This window comes from Lissotriton helveticus, chromosome 10, assembly GCF_964261635.1.
Source record: "Lissotriton helveticus chromosome 10, aLisHel1.1, whole genome shotgun sequence".
NCBI classification, from domain to species: domain Eukaryota; kingdom Metazoa; phylum Chordata; class Amphibia; order Caudata; family Salamandridae; genus Lissotriton; species Lissotriton helveticus.
In genome coordinates this window covers 441,141,697-441,158,210 of record NC_136071.1, presented here as the reverse complement: position 1 = coordinate 441,158,210, position 16,514 = coordinate 441,141,697, and the positions used below count along the sequence as shown (strand labels likewise).

At 45.2% G+C, this 16,514-nt stretch overlaps 1 protein-coding gene across 1 annotated transcript in view; it reads right to left on the bottom strand.

Annotated features, from left to right (window-relative positions):
- Positions 1 to 16,514, bottom strand: part of RHBDL1 (rhomboid like 1) — a 533,195-nt gene that overhangs the window by 156,758 nt on the left and 359,923 nt on the right. Inside the window, exons 5-6 of the mRNA XM_078664288.1 lie at positions 9,832 to 9,944; positions 4,657 to 4,757 (exon numbers count right to left, since the gene is read on the bottom strand). Of these exons, the coding sequence (XP_078520414.1) occupies positions 4,657 to 4,757; positions 9,832 to 9,944 (214 nt within the window). The remainder of the gene's footprint in view (positions 1 to 4,656; positions 4,758 to 9,831; positions 9,945 to 16,514) is intronic.

Below are 16,514 nucleotides of genomic sequence, written 5' to 3'. Positions count from 1 at the left end.
TCTCTGGACAACGCCTGCTAGCGCAACTCCGTAGCGGAGGCAATTTCAGACTACTTCACTAATAACCAAGACTCAGCATCCTCAAGTATAATCGAATGGGAGGCCTTTAAGGTCATCATATGACGGCAGTTCATTGGCCAAACAGTCGGCATCCAGACAGAGTTACATAAGGAACTCCAGACCTTGGAGGACTACATGCTTTGGATAACACTCTTGGTACTCGATGTACACCTTTGGAGGAGGTCAGAGAAATGAGAGACCGTTACAGTGCTACCCTACATAGGCTGCACGCTCACGATTATAAGCAATACATTGCAAGAGCTCACAACGTGGAAGGGAAATCCGGCCGATTACTAGCGTGGCTTATTAGGCCGGAAACTTGAGGATCCCCATCACATATATTTGGAAAAAAATGGTCCGCCTGTACCTTTCCACATCTATTAATAAGGAGTTTTTGCTTATTATGAAGGTCTGTATTCTGCCCCTGTCCCTTTCTCTCTCCCGGAGGAGGCTCAAACTGCCTTCCTGGCACACATACCACAGAATAAATTACCTGACGAACACTGTACAGAACTAGGAGTCCCGATTACTGTTCAAGAGATCCGAGTAGCCATGAAAGGCACGGTGAAAGGCAAAAAGCCAGGTCCCGATGGCCTCCCGATCGAATTTTACGCTACCTATATTGGGACTTTGGTCCAGCGCCTCGAAAAGCTGTATATAGATTCTTGGCAATTTAGTGCCCTCTTGGATTCCACAAATGATGCAGTGGCTATCCCTCTGCCTAAGACTAAGATGCAGGGAGCCCTGGTCACGGAGTTGCACCCCCTCTCTATGTTGAATTAAGATTTAAAAAATCCTCAGCAAGGTGCTGGCCCTCCGACTGCTCCCATGCCTGATGGCATTAATACACACGGACGAGCGCCGGTTTATTCCTACAAGTAGCACTTCTCACAATATTAGGAGAAACTATCATGTGATGTAACACTCTGCAATATGTGTAAACCAGGAAGCGATGCTGATGTCAGTGGACCATAAAAAAGCGTTCAACATAATACGCTAGGATTTTTTATTCACTGTGATGACACATATGGGTCTGACAGATAATTGGATCAAATGGGTTAAACTAGTATATACTGCCTGACGGCCAGAGTTAAGACCGGCACAATGCTCTCCCCCTAGGATCGGGTAGGCAGGGGCACGAGGCAGGGATGTCCATTGTTTCCACTGTTGTTCGCTCTGAGAATCGAACCTATCACATAGCTTTTCAGACAGAGAGGCCAGGGTTGGGGCTTGATGGTCAAAGAGCAGGAAAATATTGTCTCTCTATGCAGATGATCCACTCCTGTACCTGAGAGATTGGGCCTCTGGCATTCCCAGAGCTGGTGCCTGACCTTCAGGTCAATAAGACCAAGACCCATGTATTCCCTGTTTTCCCTGCGGCGAGGAGACCCCTGGTCCTACCTGGGCCTACCTTCAGTTCTGATGCGGTCACCTACCACCTTTAGGTATCTTGGGATTCAGGTATTCCATACTCCGGAAGACCTTCAAATTAGTAATCTAGGGGGGCCCTCCACTCCCTGAGATCCTGTGTGACCTTTTGGTATTTACTCAATTTGCCCATAATGGCCCGAATAGCAATTTCCAAGATGATCGTGCTCCCGAGACTTCTATATTTTGTTTGCAAATCTGCCAGTAGGTGTGCCGGCCTCATGGTTTAGACAACTGGACACTCTGCTCCGAGATCTGATATGGGATGGGAAGCGACATAGGGCGTCAATGGCTCCCCTTCGGCGACCCCCCGAAGAAGGAGGCTTGGGCACACCTGCCTTCAAACTCTATTTTCTGCAGACCAAGCTCCAATGGATCACACTTTGGTTGGACAGGACTAACCATGAAGAGCTGGGCCAACCTGGACAGTCGGCACACATGGAACTCTTGGTGGCCAAACTGCTTAGTCCATCGATAGCGATCCAAGATCTAGGGGGACTGTTGTCGACAGCGTTAAAATGCTGGCGCAGATGTGTCCTAAAAACCACAGGAATACCCTTATACACACCAGCACTGCCCTTGGTAGGGCTCCCACATGGCAACCCTCTTTCCCATTTTACCTGATGGACTGCTATAACTTGCCTCCAGGCCAGTTCCTTATATATGAGGTACTGACTTGAGCTTTCCAGGACCTGTGGGATGGTAACAGAGGGGAGTCCACGACATATGATGTTTTACAGTTATTGGTATTGATGGGCACAACTAGATACCTGGTGACTTGGTTTTAGAGATCTCTCGCGGGTATGGTATGTAACCCACTGACTGACGGATAGATACGAGCAAATTTTGCAGCGTGAACTAACAGACCATGAATAGCAGAATATATTAGCCTCCTCCAAAAGAATCTCTAGGAATACAAGACTGAAATACCTCCACCTCAATTATGTACATATGACATACATGAATCTACATAGGATACAGGTAGTTTAAGTGAGCAACCTCTGCCCTTGCCCCAGATTCCGACATTTGGATGCTGATTTTGTTTATATGATATGGGACTGCCCCTGATTACAATCCTATTGAGAGGAGGTGCTCTCCACCCTGGACTCTGCACTTGGGCTTCACCCCCGTTCCTTGGAAGCTTGTATTTTGGGATTATTCCCACAATTGGCCTCAAAGAAAGTGGGGACTAGGTTCCTGGATCTGGCCTAGTGTTGGTCAGACAGCGAATAGCTGTGACTTGGAAATCAGTGAGAGGACCGAGGGTCCAGGCCTGGAGAGTAGACGTAACCCAGTTGACAAGTGCTGGGAAGAGGGTGTTGATCAGGGAGGGAGCTAGAGGGGTGAGGATCCGCCCCATAGCGGATTTATGGACTGAGATGTTGATGGCATGGGAGCACCCGAGGAGTGGCTTTGGAGAGGATCTGGAAATAAGCACAGACACGTCTGAGGAGTGGGAGGTTAGGGTACCAGACGATCAGGACAACCAGCCAACCGACAGATGAACAGAGGAGGGCGCACATAAGACTTGGACCCAAGGGTTTTATCCCGATATACTTGCCAGTGGTTTACGAACCCCCCTGCACACCAGACAAAATAGATGAAAGGGTTTAGACCAGGGATAACACATAACATGAGTATGGGAGACTAAGACCCGGGAACGAGCTCCTGCCCTTCGGACCCACCTCCCTTTCGCACAGATATCCCAGCTGATAGATGATGGCAACCTATGGGTGGTGACATGGATTTGGGAGTTGCAGATCTGGTCTTTCCCCCGCCTCCTTTCTCTTATCCCTCCTTCCCTTTTTATTTTCCGCTTTCCTTTTTCTTTCATGCAAGTTTATTACTGGATATGCACTTTCAAGTTATTATGCCTTTGCACTGTTTATTAAGAGAATTGGCTGTTTTTTTCCCTTCGTTTCTTTCTCTGTTTCCTCGAATATGGCATCATTGTTTTCTGCGACATTGTTTTCATTCTCCTCTTTGAAAATACAAGAGGAGGTACCCTGCAATTAATAATTATGAGGCCTAATAGTGATACTTGATCGCAGTCCCTATGAGTGTTATTTACTGCGAAGAAGCTTGAACTACACTGTAAACTGATTATCTCTTGTTGCAATGCTGTATATTTACAATAGCAAAGTGCCAATAAAAAAGAATTACAAATTGCTATTTACCAAATGTGGTAAATATCTCACTATATTCCACCTATACTATAATGAGAGTCTTAGTATTAAGGTTAGGGTTAAGGTAAGGGTACATCATTGGGTTCAACTAAGGGTTATGGGATGGGGTTTAGAGTTGGGGTACCTTGCACGATGGGTGAGTGTCTTTAAAAATCAAAATGTAATATTTGATAAATTAAAAACATATTGACCTTTCGGCTTTCAAACTGTTTGCCAATTACATAGACTGCAGTAAAATTTCTTTCTATATGTTTCTAATTTTTTTTCTAAACATTTGCCTTTTCTTAATTTAATTTCAAACTTCCAATTTAGATTTCATAAATCTTTCTTTGAGGCTGAAACATTCAACCCACATGATCTACAATAGATTGCATTTGAGACTATAATGCTGATACCTTGTGAAAAACTGGCAACCCCTCCACAACATACACAAGGGGCCTGGTTTAGAGTTTGGTGGACAAATTACTCCATCACAAACGTGATGAGTTGTAATACGATGGGCGGGATATTCGTTACGTTGGTGATAGAGTAACCCATCTGACAAAATCTAAATCAGGCCCAAAGATTCTAAACTCTATAGATATTGGCCTAAATTCTGTACATATGTTTCATCGTAGTACTGTCTGTCTGTCTTCATGCTGTACAGCTCCAGGACACCACTCATTGTTTATGGACTATAGTCTGTGTAAACAAAGATACAACAATCCTTGGTCTATTCTTTAGTTCATTCAGGATCCAGTCTTCTATTTCCTATCAGTTGTTTACCTGGGTATTTTTCATCTTTTCGCAGGATGTTTCCCCGATAATTACATAAAAACTCAAGCACATGCAACTTTAAGTAGGCAGGGAGACATACAGCATTGTAAGCACTGTTTCTCCCTGGGATGTTCACGTTGATGCATGAACTGCGAAAAACAGGTGATGTGTGATCATACACTGACAATGCACTTCAGGGCTTTAGTGACTCAAGGCATAGTATTACCATAACAACATTGGCAAGGTGTGCAGAGCAGAGAGCATAGACCCCTCCAGAGCCCCCGACAAGGGGAGCGCGCATGTCCGTGATGGAGACCGTCAGGGATCCTGAGAGGGAGATAAAGATAAGGTTGTTAGAGTGAATCAGTAAACACATAATCAATTGATGATGCTAGAAAGGGATAACATTGTTTTAATGAAAACTATATTGGACAAACAAGGTATGATTACCCTCTCAATGCTTATTTGCTAATTTGTTGAATGACAACAATTTTGAAATAACAAATTGATGAAAATCCAACAATTTTCATGGAAATGTACTACACTCAATATAAAACCCTTGTCCAAGAAGAAACCACCCAACATTGTTACAATTCCTAAGATATTACAAAGTACGGCAAGAGGAATTTGAGAATATGGATATTAAAAAAAATACTTTTTTCTGATTATACTATGAAACAAAGGAGCAAGCCAATTGGAAAAGAACAAAGAGGGCAAAGGACGCTACAGTTAAGTGCAATTCAAGAAGCAACGCAATGATAGTCTTCACAGATGTTTTTATGCTCACTCTTAGTAAGTCATCAAACAATCATTAGCATTTGTAAAGCCAGCACTGCTACCACTAGGGGTATCTGGGCTCTGAGGATACTGTGTCTCCATCGAAAAGCCAAGTCTTGAGTCCCTTCGTCTTGGTGGCGTTGTAGAAGAAGGAGCTGCCACCTCTGTGGCTGCAACGGATGCGGGGATGTCAGTGAGGGCGAGTGAGGAGGAACGCAGGTGTCTGAATTTCAGTCAATGGTTGATGCAGGATGGTCCTTGATCATGGAGGGCCTAGTAGATGTAGATAAACAAAAAGAGAGAGGCCAAATCAGTCTCAGAATTGCCACTTAATTGGAGCGAGATAGATAAGGATCACACACTCACTTTGGGTGAATAGGAAAGCCCTCACACACCGACCTAGTCAGTGTCATGCTTCATCATCGGGCCCCACCAAAGAGGCCGAGTGCCTCTTTGGTGTGCTACAACGCCAGAAAGACTGCGGAGCTGGTTGTGTGAAGAAGGGCGTGTTGTGAGGGTGAATTAACACGCCCTTCTTCACACATGACACTGACTAGGTCGGTGTGTGAGGGCTTTCCTATTCACCCAAAGTGAGTGTGTGATCCTTATCTATCTCGCTCCAATTAAGTGGCAATTCTGAGACTGATTTGGCCTCTCTCTTTTTGTTTATCTACATTGAACCGGGGACTGAGAGAAGCCTCCTTGACTCTCCCTACCTCTTCCATTGTTGTTTTGGGCCTAGTAGATGTGCATGAGGATCCTGAACTGGCATCTTTTCTGGATTGGGAGCCAGTGGAGGTTTCTGAGGTGGGGGTTGATGTGTCCAAGATGAATTTGGCTGCCATGTTCTGTATGGTCTAGATTGAGAATGTTGCTGTAGTCGAGGCGGCTGGTGAGGAGGGCCTGAGTGATGGTCTTTCTGGTGTCGATTGGGATCCATCCGAAGATTATGCAGAACATGAGAAGAGTGTGTAGCAGGAGGAGACAACAGCGTTGACTTGGGGTTTCATGGTCAATTGGCTGTCGATGAAGATTCCTAGGTTGCGTGGATGGTCTGTTGGTGATGGAGTTGGTCTAAGTTCTACTCGCCACCAGGTGGAGGTGTTGATCTTGAAGATAAGTACGTCTGTCTTGTCGGAGTTCAGTCTGAGGCAGTTGTCTCTCATCCAGTTGGCTACATTGGTCATGGCGTTGGAGAGGTTGGTTTTGACATTGGTGGGGTCCTCAGTGAGCGAGAGGATAAGTTGAGTGTCATCAGGGTAGGAGATTATGTTGAGGCTGTAGGATCTGACGATGTCAGTAAGGGAGGGTCATATAGGTGTTGAATAAGGTGAGGCTGAGTGATGATCCTTTGGGATACACCACAAATGATGTTTTTGGGTGCGAGGTGAAGGGAGGCAGCTTGATACTCATTGTGTGTCCTGTAAGGAAGGAGGCAATCCACTTGAGGGCGTCTTGTAGTATGCCGATGTTGTGGAATCTGTTGATGCGGGTGTAGTGGGAGATGGTCTTGAATGCTGCAGAGAGGTTGAGGTGGACCAGGGCCACAGTTTCTCTGTGGTTATGGAGAGTCCTGATGTAATCTCTGACAGCAATCAGCGCAGTCTCAGTGCTGTGGTTGGCAGGGAATGCAGATTGTGAGGTGTCCAGCAAGTGGGATTATTATTTTCTCTAGTACTTTGGGCGGGTAGGGGAGCAGGGCGATCAGTCGATCATTTTTTAGATAGCTGGGGTCGGCGGAGGGTTTATTTAGGAAGGGTCTGACTTCTGAGTCTTTCCATCTTGCTGTGGTGATGGAGGTTTTCAGGATGCTGGTGAGTTTCGAGCTGATTGGGTTTGTTCCGTAGTAGAAGTGGTGGGACAGGGGTCGGTGGGCACCCCGGAGTGGATGAAAGACATGATGTCTGTGGTGGTCTGGGTGGTAAAACGAGACAAGGTGGTGATCTTTTGGCTGGTGTTTTCTGGTTGGTTGAGGTCGTTGAGGTTGATGGTGGTGGGCTGGAGGTCGAAAATCTGGTAGATGTGGTAATCTTGCTGTGGAAGTAGTCTAAGAGGGTGTTGCAGTGTTCTTAAGATGGGTGAATGGTGTTCTCTGTGGCTGTTTGGTTGGGTAATTCCTTGACTATTTTGAAGAGCTCCTTAGTGTGGTTGGCTGCTGTGTCGATACGGGCAGTAATGGCTGCTTTCTTGGCTTCCTTGATGTGCCGGTGATAGATGCTGAGGGCTGTTTTGTGAGTGAATCTGTCAGCTTAGTTTTTTGTGATGCAACAACGCTTCTCCCGTTGGTAGCAGTTGAGCTTGGTGGTCCTAAGCTCAGGGGTGTACCAGCTAGCTTGGTTTGAGGTTTTGTTGGTGTCAATGGTGTGACTGTCCGCACATTAGGTGATCCAGGCCGAAAAGTTCTGGATGGTTTGGTCGAGGACCGCTGAGGCTTCTGGTTGAGTGGTGGTGAGGGTCTGTGTCCACTGAGTTCAGGCGAGCTCGCTCCAGCTACAGTGGTAAGATGTGTGACGCTTGGTGATGACGTGCTGGGTGTCTGAGATTGTGAAGTGTACAATGATGTAGTCAGTCCAGGTGAGTTCTATTTACTATTACTATTGTGTTGATATCGGTTTACTTTGTATTTGATTGCTACAGGACAAAAGGATGTAAAGCCCTCTGATACCTTCGGGTCGGGCCAGCGCTATATAAAACCCTTAAAACAAAAGGTCTGTGGTGTGGCTAAATTTGATTCTGTCACTGGAGGTGAAGGTGGGGTTGAGTGTGTGTCTGGCCTAGTGGGTGTGTTCGGTAACCAGTTGTGTGAGGCCACTGTGGTTCAGGTTCTCCAGGAGGGCAATGGAGTTGGCATTGTTGGTGTAGGATGTCATGGTGGGAGTTGATGGGCAGGGGTGATAAGGCTGCAGTCAATTGGTCAGGGTCCTGGGAGTCTGTAGGCAAGGGTGCCTGTTATTGTGGTCTTTTCATCTGTCTTTAGTTGGAAGTTGATACGTTCCATGAGAGGCGTGGGGTTGCCATTGATGATGGTGCATCATATGGTTTCCTTGAAAATGATGCCGATGCCCCCCTCCGTGTTTGTTGGTGCAGTCTCGGTGTATCTTCTTGTAGCCGTTGGAAGTGGTGATGTCGGGGTTCAAGGAGGGGTTGAGCCACGTTTCGGTGATGAAGGCGACGTCAGTGGAGGGGGTGATGATGGTGTCCCAGAATTCCGAGGCATGCTCACTAAGGTAGCGGACGTTGAGCAGGAGGCATTGGAGTAGTTCCAGATTGTTTATGATCCTCTGGACGGGAGTGGCGTGGGGTCCTTTGTAGGTTGTGTTGCAGGAGAGGTGGCAGTGTCGGCAGGTGAAGGGTCCTTTGGTTGATTGAGGTGAGGAGGGGAAGCAGATGTCATCTCGGTGTCCTGGGTCCAGATCCAGGTGTTTCTTGGTGGTATATCAGCGGTTGGTGTAAGGGCCAGGATTCCTGGCACTGGGCGCGGTTCAGGCATAGAAGGGTGCAGGCGGGCTTGCCTTTGCCGTGCCGGTGCAGTGGCCATGCAGCGGCCCCCATTTGCAGTCCTGGGAGGTGGGCCGGGCTAGGAAGGAGGTGGGAATGCAGGGATCGAGAAACGGCGGGAAGCAGGAAGAATGGCAGGAGTGGGACGGTGACGGGACTGGTCCTAACCAGCCCAACCCAACCCACTGAAAATAACTCTAAATACCACAGCAAATATTAACCAAAACACACCAAAATTTAAAAAGAAATAAAATGAGGCTAGATGAAGTGTTGGCTAAGGGACATTAGTGGAAGCAGTCACCTGGGACCAAACCTGCGTCCTTGAAACAGGGGGCAAGGAGCTGACATACTAGGCTGAGCGGCAGAAGGGCAGAAGAGTGGTGGACCATCCAGTAGGTCTGAGGTTGCTTACTGGGGTCATGCAGCGGCTTCTATCTGTGGTCCTGGGAGGTGGGAGCGGCTGGCAGGGAGGTGGGAGGGCGGGGATCAGTAAACAGCGGTAGCACGGCAAGAGCGGGACAGTGATGGGACTGGTCCCAAACAGCAACCCACCCCAACCCACTGAAAATAACACTAAATGTTGCAGCAAATAAAAACCTAAACACACCAAAAATGAAAAAGAAATAAAATGAGACTAGATGGAGTGTCAGCCTGGGGACGTCAGTTGCAGAGGTCACCTGGGACTGAATCAGCGTCCTTGAGGCAGGGGGTGAAGAGCTGGCTCACAAGCCTCAGAGGAATAAGGGCATGAGAGCGGCACACTAACCACGAGGTCTGAGGCTACCATCCTCAGTGACTCCCAATTAGAATTATCAGCTTTTGGTCCCAGACAGTGAGACTTGGACTGCGATGTCTGGCGGTCCTGCTCAATCACACACTAACTCTAAACCAATCATGGGCCCTCAGTTTCAGGTGCAGCTCTATCACATAGAGGGGTGTTTAAGACAGGGCCATACTAAGAAAGAGACATGAACACTGGTACATGGTGTCAGAGGGATCTGCCCTGTGACATGACAGGTCTTGGAAACATAGGCAGCACAAGACCTTGAAATGAAGTTGAGGTTGCTAGGTGGTAGAGTTAGAGCAGTATGGTCTGTAACTATTCCATTAATAGAAAGGTTCTCACCTGCCAACACTCCAGCGAGGTAGAGGAAACTTATGCGCAAGATACCATGGACCATCTCCAGGGGAACACCGATCATCAGCTGGAGCAACGCATTGAAACCCAACTGTTCCAACCTGTGGAGGAGCACAGTTAACTCAATGACATAATTGTGTGGATTCAAAGTAATTACAGATATGAAAGACCATAGAGGATGTGTTTCAGAATAGTATGAAGCATTTTGATTGATTCAATTATTTAAAGTCACAATAAGATTCTATGTTTTGCCTGGTATAGTTATCACTAGGTAAAATATAACAGCCTATTTTCAAAATGATAAACTCTTATTTTTAAGGGAGCCTGTCTTTGTGTCCTTTGAGCCTGTCTTTGCGTCCTTTGTGCCCGTACTGCTGCCACTGCCGCCAGCCACTCTGCAATCCTGCTGACTTTGAACTGGTGGGACAGGAGTCCCAGGGCCACCGGAACCTCGCCCTGTGATCATCACACCCTGGTTGAGAGACTACATCTCCCAGGGTGCAACAAGAGTCACACAGGTGCCGCGAGTGATGGGGGGAGGCGCCTGAGCTTCCAGTTTGCTCACAGCACAGCCTCTCCACCCGCGGCGCGGGACACGTGTGGAACAAAGCCCGGACAAGCCTGGGCCAAGGGCGGGCCCGTCTGTGCCCGTCAGAGACCGAAGGAGGCTGGGCTGGGCCATCCCTCTGACAAGTACCCTTTTCCAAAAACCTTTTCGGTAAGTTACACTGCTTATTATTACTACGTGTAAAGGACCAACAATCCATGGGGAAACGCACCATCTTATCAAGTTCTTCCACTTCTTCCACCATAGACAGCATGTTGGAAAGAGCTGTTAATATTGTCGCAACTGAGATAGAGTTAACTGAAAGGTGCCCGTCATTGGGACTTACAGCCCCCAGAACTGCTCTTTTTACTCCTTTTATTACGGATAGTGATCATCTTAACCCGCCCCTGACTTTGAATTTGCCAACTACTCCTATTAGGGATACAGAAGTCACAGAATCCTGCGATAATGATAAAAGAAGCGAGAATGGTGAGGCTACTGGGGGTGTGGTCGATGTGCCCCACTCAGGAGTGATATATAATAATGACATCGCACCAAGCATGAATAACTCCCCAAATTCAGCAGTCACAGGTGCAAAAAGAAAAAGGAGGATAACTAAACCTGTGAGCTCCAAAAGAAAACAACCGCCTTGTTTAAATAAACAACGTACCGCGCTGAGCTCTTGGATTTAAGGAACAGTGGCCCCCGCACCTCAGAGTGAAACTAACGCAACTTTCACTGTTGATTTGACAGCACTTGCAACACCTTACCATCCTATTCACATTCAGACTTATACCCAGACTGAGCCCGTGATAGGCCCCTCATCTTGCTTCAAACTTGGCTACACTGCAATTGATATTATAGCAGACTCTGTGTATGAGCACATTAAAACAATCATTGATAAGAATTTCACAGCCCCCTGGAAAGGTCTAGATCGTTTGGAGTCAATAATGAACAAATTAGGCTCTTGTAACAACACTTACAAGCAGGCCCCCCAACAAGGGGAGACTTTTAAGCCGCCCCTATCCTGTGCGAATAGTGTAATTAGCCCTAATAATCAACAGCGAAACCTGACCCTTGCACATCTTTCCTCTATCAGTGCCCCTATTGCTTGTGTTACCTGCTGTAAAATAAGGAAATGTTTAACGCCTAAACCTACTTCCGCCCAGAACGCACCACCTATGACTGGCGCTATCAATAACGTACATCAACTAGCTTATCCAGCTACTCACGCTGTTGCCACAAACCACGTAACTAACACCACCTTAGTCTGTAATACCCAGAGTAACACCCAGAGTGCTAACCCCCTACAACAAATAATGTTAGTGAGCTTTTGATGGCCAATAAAGAAAACCTTAGCCTAGTCGGCTCATCAGCAAAGAACATAGAGGGTGATTTCGTTGTCCTTAATTTTAGCCGCCCAGCTTTAGTGAGCTTAATATTAATGTCGCAAGAACTCAATAGTACTATTCCCACCCTTATCTGGTCGCTTTGTTTCTGTTTTACAAAATCAGATAGAGTTTAGTAAGATCTCAGGAATTTGCTTGGGCGGGGAAAGTAAGTCCTATTCCAACCTATAGGGGTCGTGGTTGTGCCTCAACAATAGATTATACTTTTATTTCTGGCTCGTTAGAAGATTTCCTAGTACAAGCCGAAGTCCTACCGACTGTGTATGTCGACCATAATCCTATTTTAACAACAATCAGCCTTGCCTCCAGACCTGTCTTCATTAAAGAACCGGGGGCGAGAAATTTAACACACTCGACGGATAACTTGAGGATAATCTGGAAGGGCATTGATAGCGCCAAACTGTCTCTCAATATGATAAAAGCATATCTACCATCTATTGAGATCTGTTTGTCACCTTACGAACCAAACTTGGAGGTAGTTAATGCTTTTTGCCACCTATGTGCTGGCGTTAAACGATTAATCTCGAGGCCTGTACCCAATACCAACTCGAATCCTAGATGGTTCATACAAGTCAAAAACTTTATTCGGAGGCATGTAAATCATGTCCATAAAAGTACATACATATAATACATGTTAATAAAAAATACACATTAATAGAAAGTACACTTTACAATCGCAATCCGCAAAAAATACAGTATGATACATATAATGCATCAAATAACACACTTTAAAAAGTTTCCAATAAATAAATTATTTTAAAAATGTGTTATTATATTAAAAAGTCATGCTTTTTCTAGAGCTAATTGCCTTGAGTAAATAACTAGCCGTATAAAAACAGATGTCAGGGTGATGCAGATTAAAAAGTAATTTAATTGCCGCTTTGATGGTTCTTACTCCAAATTTAATAAATAAAGGTTTTAAAAAGAATTTACGATATTCACTATAAAGGTTACATATAAGTAAAAAGTGCTCTATGCTTTGTTCTGAAATGTTGTCGCACCGACATGGACCTATAGGGCGCATCTTAGTCTCAGGAAATGCAACCAATAGGTGGACCGTAACCATCCTCATCCTGGTAAGAACAAACCGATGTTGCCCTTTAGTTACCTGGGAGAGGTAAGGGTGTAGGCCCACAAATTCGTTCAATTGGTTATAACGTATACAGGTGGAAAGTTTAAGATCATCCGTGGCTCGTCTTTCTGCACAGTGATTTAAAAAGATTGATTTCAAACTCTTTTTAGAAAGATCCGAAGCAGAACAGTGATCTAATATAACGTTTAACCCAAACACATTAGAAAAGGATTCAATTGTGTATTTAATCCATGGGATTTTGAGAAAGTAGTCTAGACGTAGGCAATCCTCAATAATAGCCCTATTAAATGAGGTTTCGTCTTTCATCCAGACCGAACGCCATAGTAACAGAGGTCTCAACAATAATAGATCATTTAGATGATGTAGTCCTAATTCTTTGTGGACCAAACTATTGGCAGTGGATGTCGGGAGGCACAATAATTTTTTCAGAAATGTATTCTCTTCCACCTGTAGAGATTCTACCCTGGATACCCCCCATACCCCTGCTCCATAGAGAGCAGCCGAAAGACACCTAGCTTCAAAGATCTTAAGCATTTCTTTGGGCCTTCTACTACCTAATTTACTTGCAAAAACAAATATTCCATTGGCGCTCCTGGTCATTTTGTCGCGCACCACCTTATGCTCGACATCCCAGCGACCATTTTTGGAAAAGGTGACCCCCAGGTAGCAGAAGTTTCCCACACACTGCACCACTTGGCCATCAATAAGATACCTATAGGGTTTTTTAGTTTTAACATTTCTAGCTCCACACTCCATCACATAGGTCTTGCTCTTGTTAATGACCAGCTTTCTTTTTTCAATAAAGGCCACAAAGTTGTCCATCAAAATTTAGGAGTCCTAGAAAGCAACACAGCGTCGTCCGCATAGAGTAACACGGGGATGGTACTTGTGTTTACTCTGGGGGCGTCCGCTGGCGCCTTCTTAAGGATCGAGTCTACTTCGTTAATAAACAGGGTGAAGAGCAGGGGAGCCAGAACACACCCTTGTCTGATACCTCTCTTGACCCTGAATTTGTCTGTGCATTCGCCCGATGTCCCATACCGAACACTCGAGCTAAGCCTCTCATACAAACGGGCCAGAAAATATATAATTTCCCTAGGTGCTCCCATTTCTAGCAAGGTGGTCCATAGTATGGCGTGATCCACCAGATCAAAAGCGCTGCTCAGATCAGCGAAACAAAGATAGAGTGAACCATTTTTTGCTCTGGTGTATTTCCCTATCAGGAGTTCCAGATTTAAACATTGTTCAATGCAACCTCTTCCTTTCCTGAACCCATATTGGCAGTCTGTCATTATCTGATTAGACTCTGCCCACTCTTCTAATCGGACGAGGAGTACACGGCTCATAATCTTGACGGACGAATCCAACAATGAAATTGGCCGGTAGTTTTTAACATTTCCTCGGTCCCCTTTCTTATGAATGGGAACTATTATTGATTCAGACCAGGTACACGGGATAGTATAGTGAACAGCAGCATTAAAAACTTTGACTAGTACTGGCCCCCAAGTCTCAGGTGCGGATTTATACACATCAACTGGGACACCGTCGGGTCCCTGGGCCTTTCCGCCCTTACTAGCCCTGATACTACTTAGAACCTCCTGTAAGGTAATATCTAGGCTAAGTACTGGCCAAGAGCAACTTATCGGCAACATTACCATGTTGGGATTAAAAATGCCGGAAAAATGCTGTACCCATGATTCCTTACCTACGTTTGAGGTTAACACGGGGAGTTTATCATCTTTTAAAAAAGGACTGTTTACTACTGACCAAAAGAGAGTACAATTTTTCGATACAGCCGCTAAATCAAATCTCTCCCAAGCTTCCTCTCGTAGTTCAGCTTTCCTTTGCTTAAGAGCTAAGTTATAGTCAGATCTAAGCTTAGCTACAGCCGTTTTGTCTCTAGGTTTGGTGGATAATGCCACTTTTAATGTCTTCAGGGCCACAGTACATGCATTATTAAACCATCCCCTAGCTTTATTGTTAATATTCCCAGCAGCCCTAGTAAACTTACCACTAATGAAAACATTGATTTTGGTGAAATGAATAATACAGGCCTCCATATTTGGCTTCTCATCAATAATTGATGTAATATCATTTAAGCAGCATGAGATAATGCAATTAGAAGTTACTTCAGCTTTATCCCCAGCCCACCTTATTCTAAAACCATTTGGCCTATGTACATCAATGTTTGTGATAGGGCTGCTATCTGGAATTATACAAGCCTTCCAAAACCTAGTTTCAATAACAAGACAGTTATGATCACTAACCATATAGTCTACAACCTTGACATCAGAGCTAAAATGGGCTAGTTCGGAAGACATACAAATAAAATCTATTACAGTGTTCGCCCCCCTCCCTACAAAAGTTGGCAGGCTATCACCCTTCCCATCCTGCTCAATCTCTAGGACCTCCATATCATAGGCGAGTAGGAAGGAGTTCAAAGTTTCTCCATATGTATTGTGTGGGAAAAGTGTAGCTGGCTCTCCAACACGGTTCAAGGTGCCACACAACATTTGATTAGAGAGAGGGCAAACAGAAATGTTAAAATCTCCAACATATATGAACTCAAAAACTGTATTAGAAGCTTTCATCAATTGTTTGATTGCGATGTCTAATTCTAAAATAACCATATGTCTGCTAACATCAAAGACATTATTATACATGTTAATCAATAAAATGTTTTTGTCTGCCTCATCAGCTAACCACAGCAGTTGGGAATTATTGCCCACTGTGATATGCTCCTTCACCCTAATTCGCATTTTCACAGAAATCAGAATTAGCAAACCACCTTTGGCCCTCCCGGAGGTAGTTGCCACCGCTGGTAGCTCATATGCTACAAAACCATCGAGGCCCTTAAAGTTTAGACACCAGGTCTCTTGTAGACATAAAATATCAAATGTTCTGATTAGTTCTAGCCACCCTAATACTTCAAATTTAGAAGCTAGTCCTGCTATGTTCCAACTAGCAATATGGCAAGATGTTAATGACCCCTCTAGGATATTGCAAGATGTACTCACAGGCTTAAGCAGTGTACTACCTATAGTATTTGGGGACTGATTTAGGTCTACTTCTGCGGATGCTCCGGCAATCTCGTGTCTGACCTCTTGTCAATCACAATTATTAAGACCAGACAGGGCATCAAACCTGTTGTTATGCATATTCAAATTGTTATCCCATCCTAATGCTGGCGTTTTTGGTAGGGTTACGTTTTGCTGTTCCCCATAAAAAATTTTTTAATGTTAGGGGAACCACCGTACCTCTTCTACGCTGGGGCGGAAAAATATGAGTTAAGACATTTGGGAGTACTTCAGGGTGTGTAAATGTCACCGCCACACAGTCCCCTTTAAATCTTTTGGGGCGATTCCCAATCCAGGGGACGCGTTTAACTGCTTTAATATCGTGCGCCAGTTGCTGTAACCCTCCAGGTGCTAACCTCATATTACCAGAAAGCCAATGGAGGGCCTTACTAGTCAGAGAGCTAGATGACTCGGTAATGCCCTCATCCAAAAGGGGAACATTAGCTAACACCAGTACAACAGGTGAGGCTTCCTCAATAAACTGCAGTGGGTCTGTACCGTGAACTTGTGCTTGTGGTAAAGTTACTATCAACGGACGCCCTTCT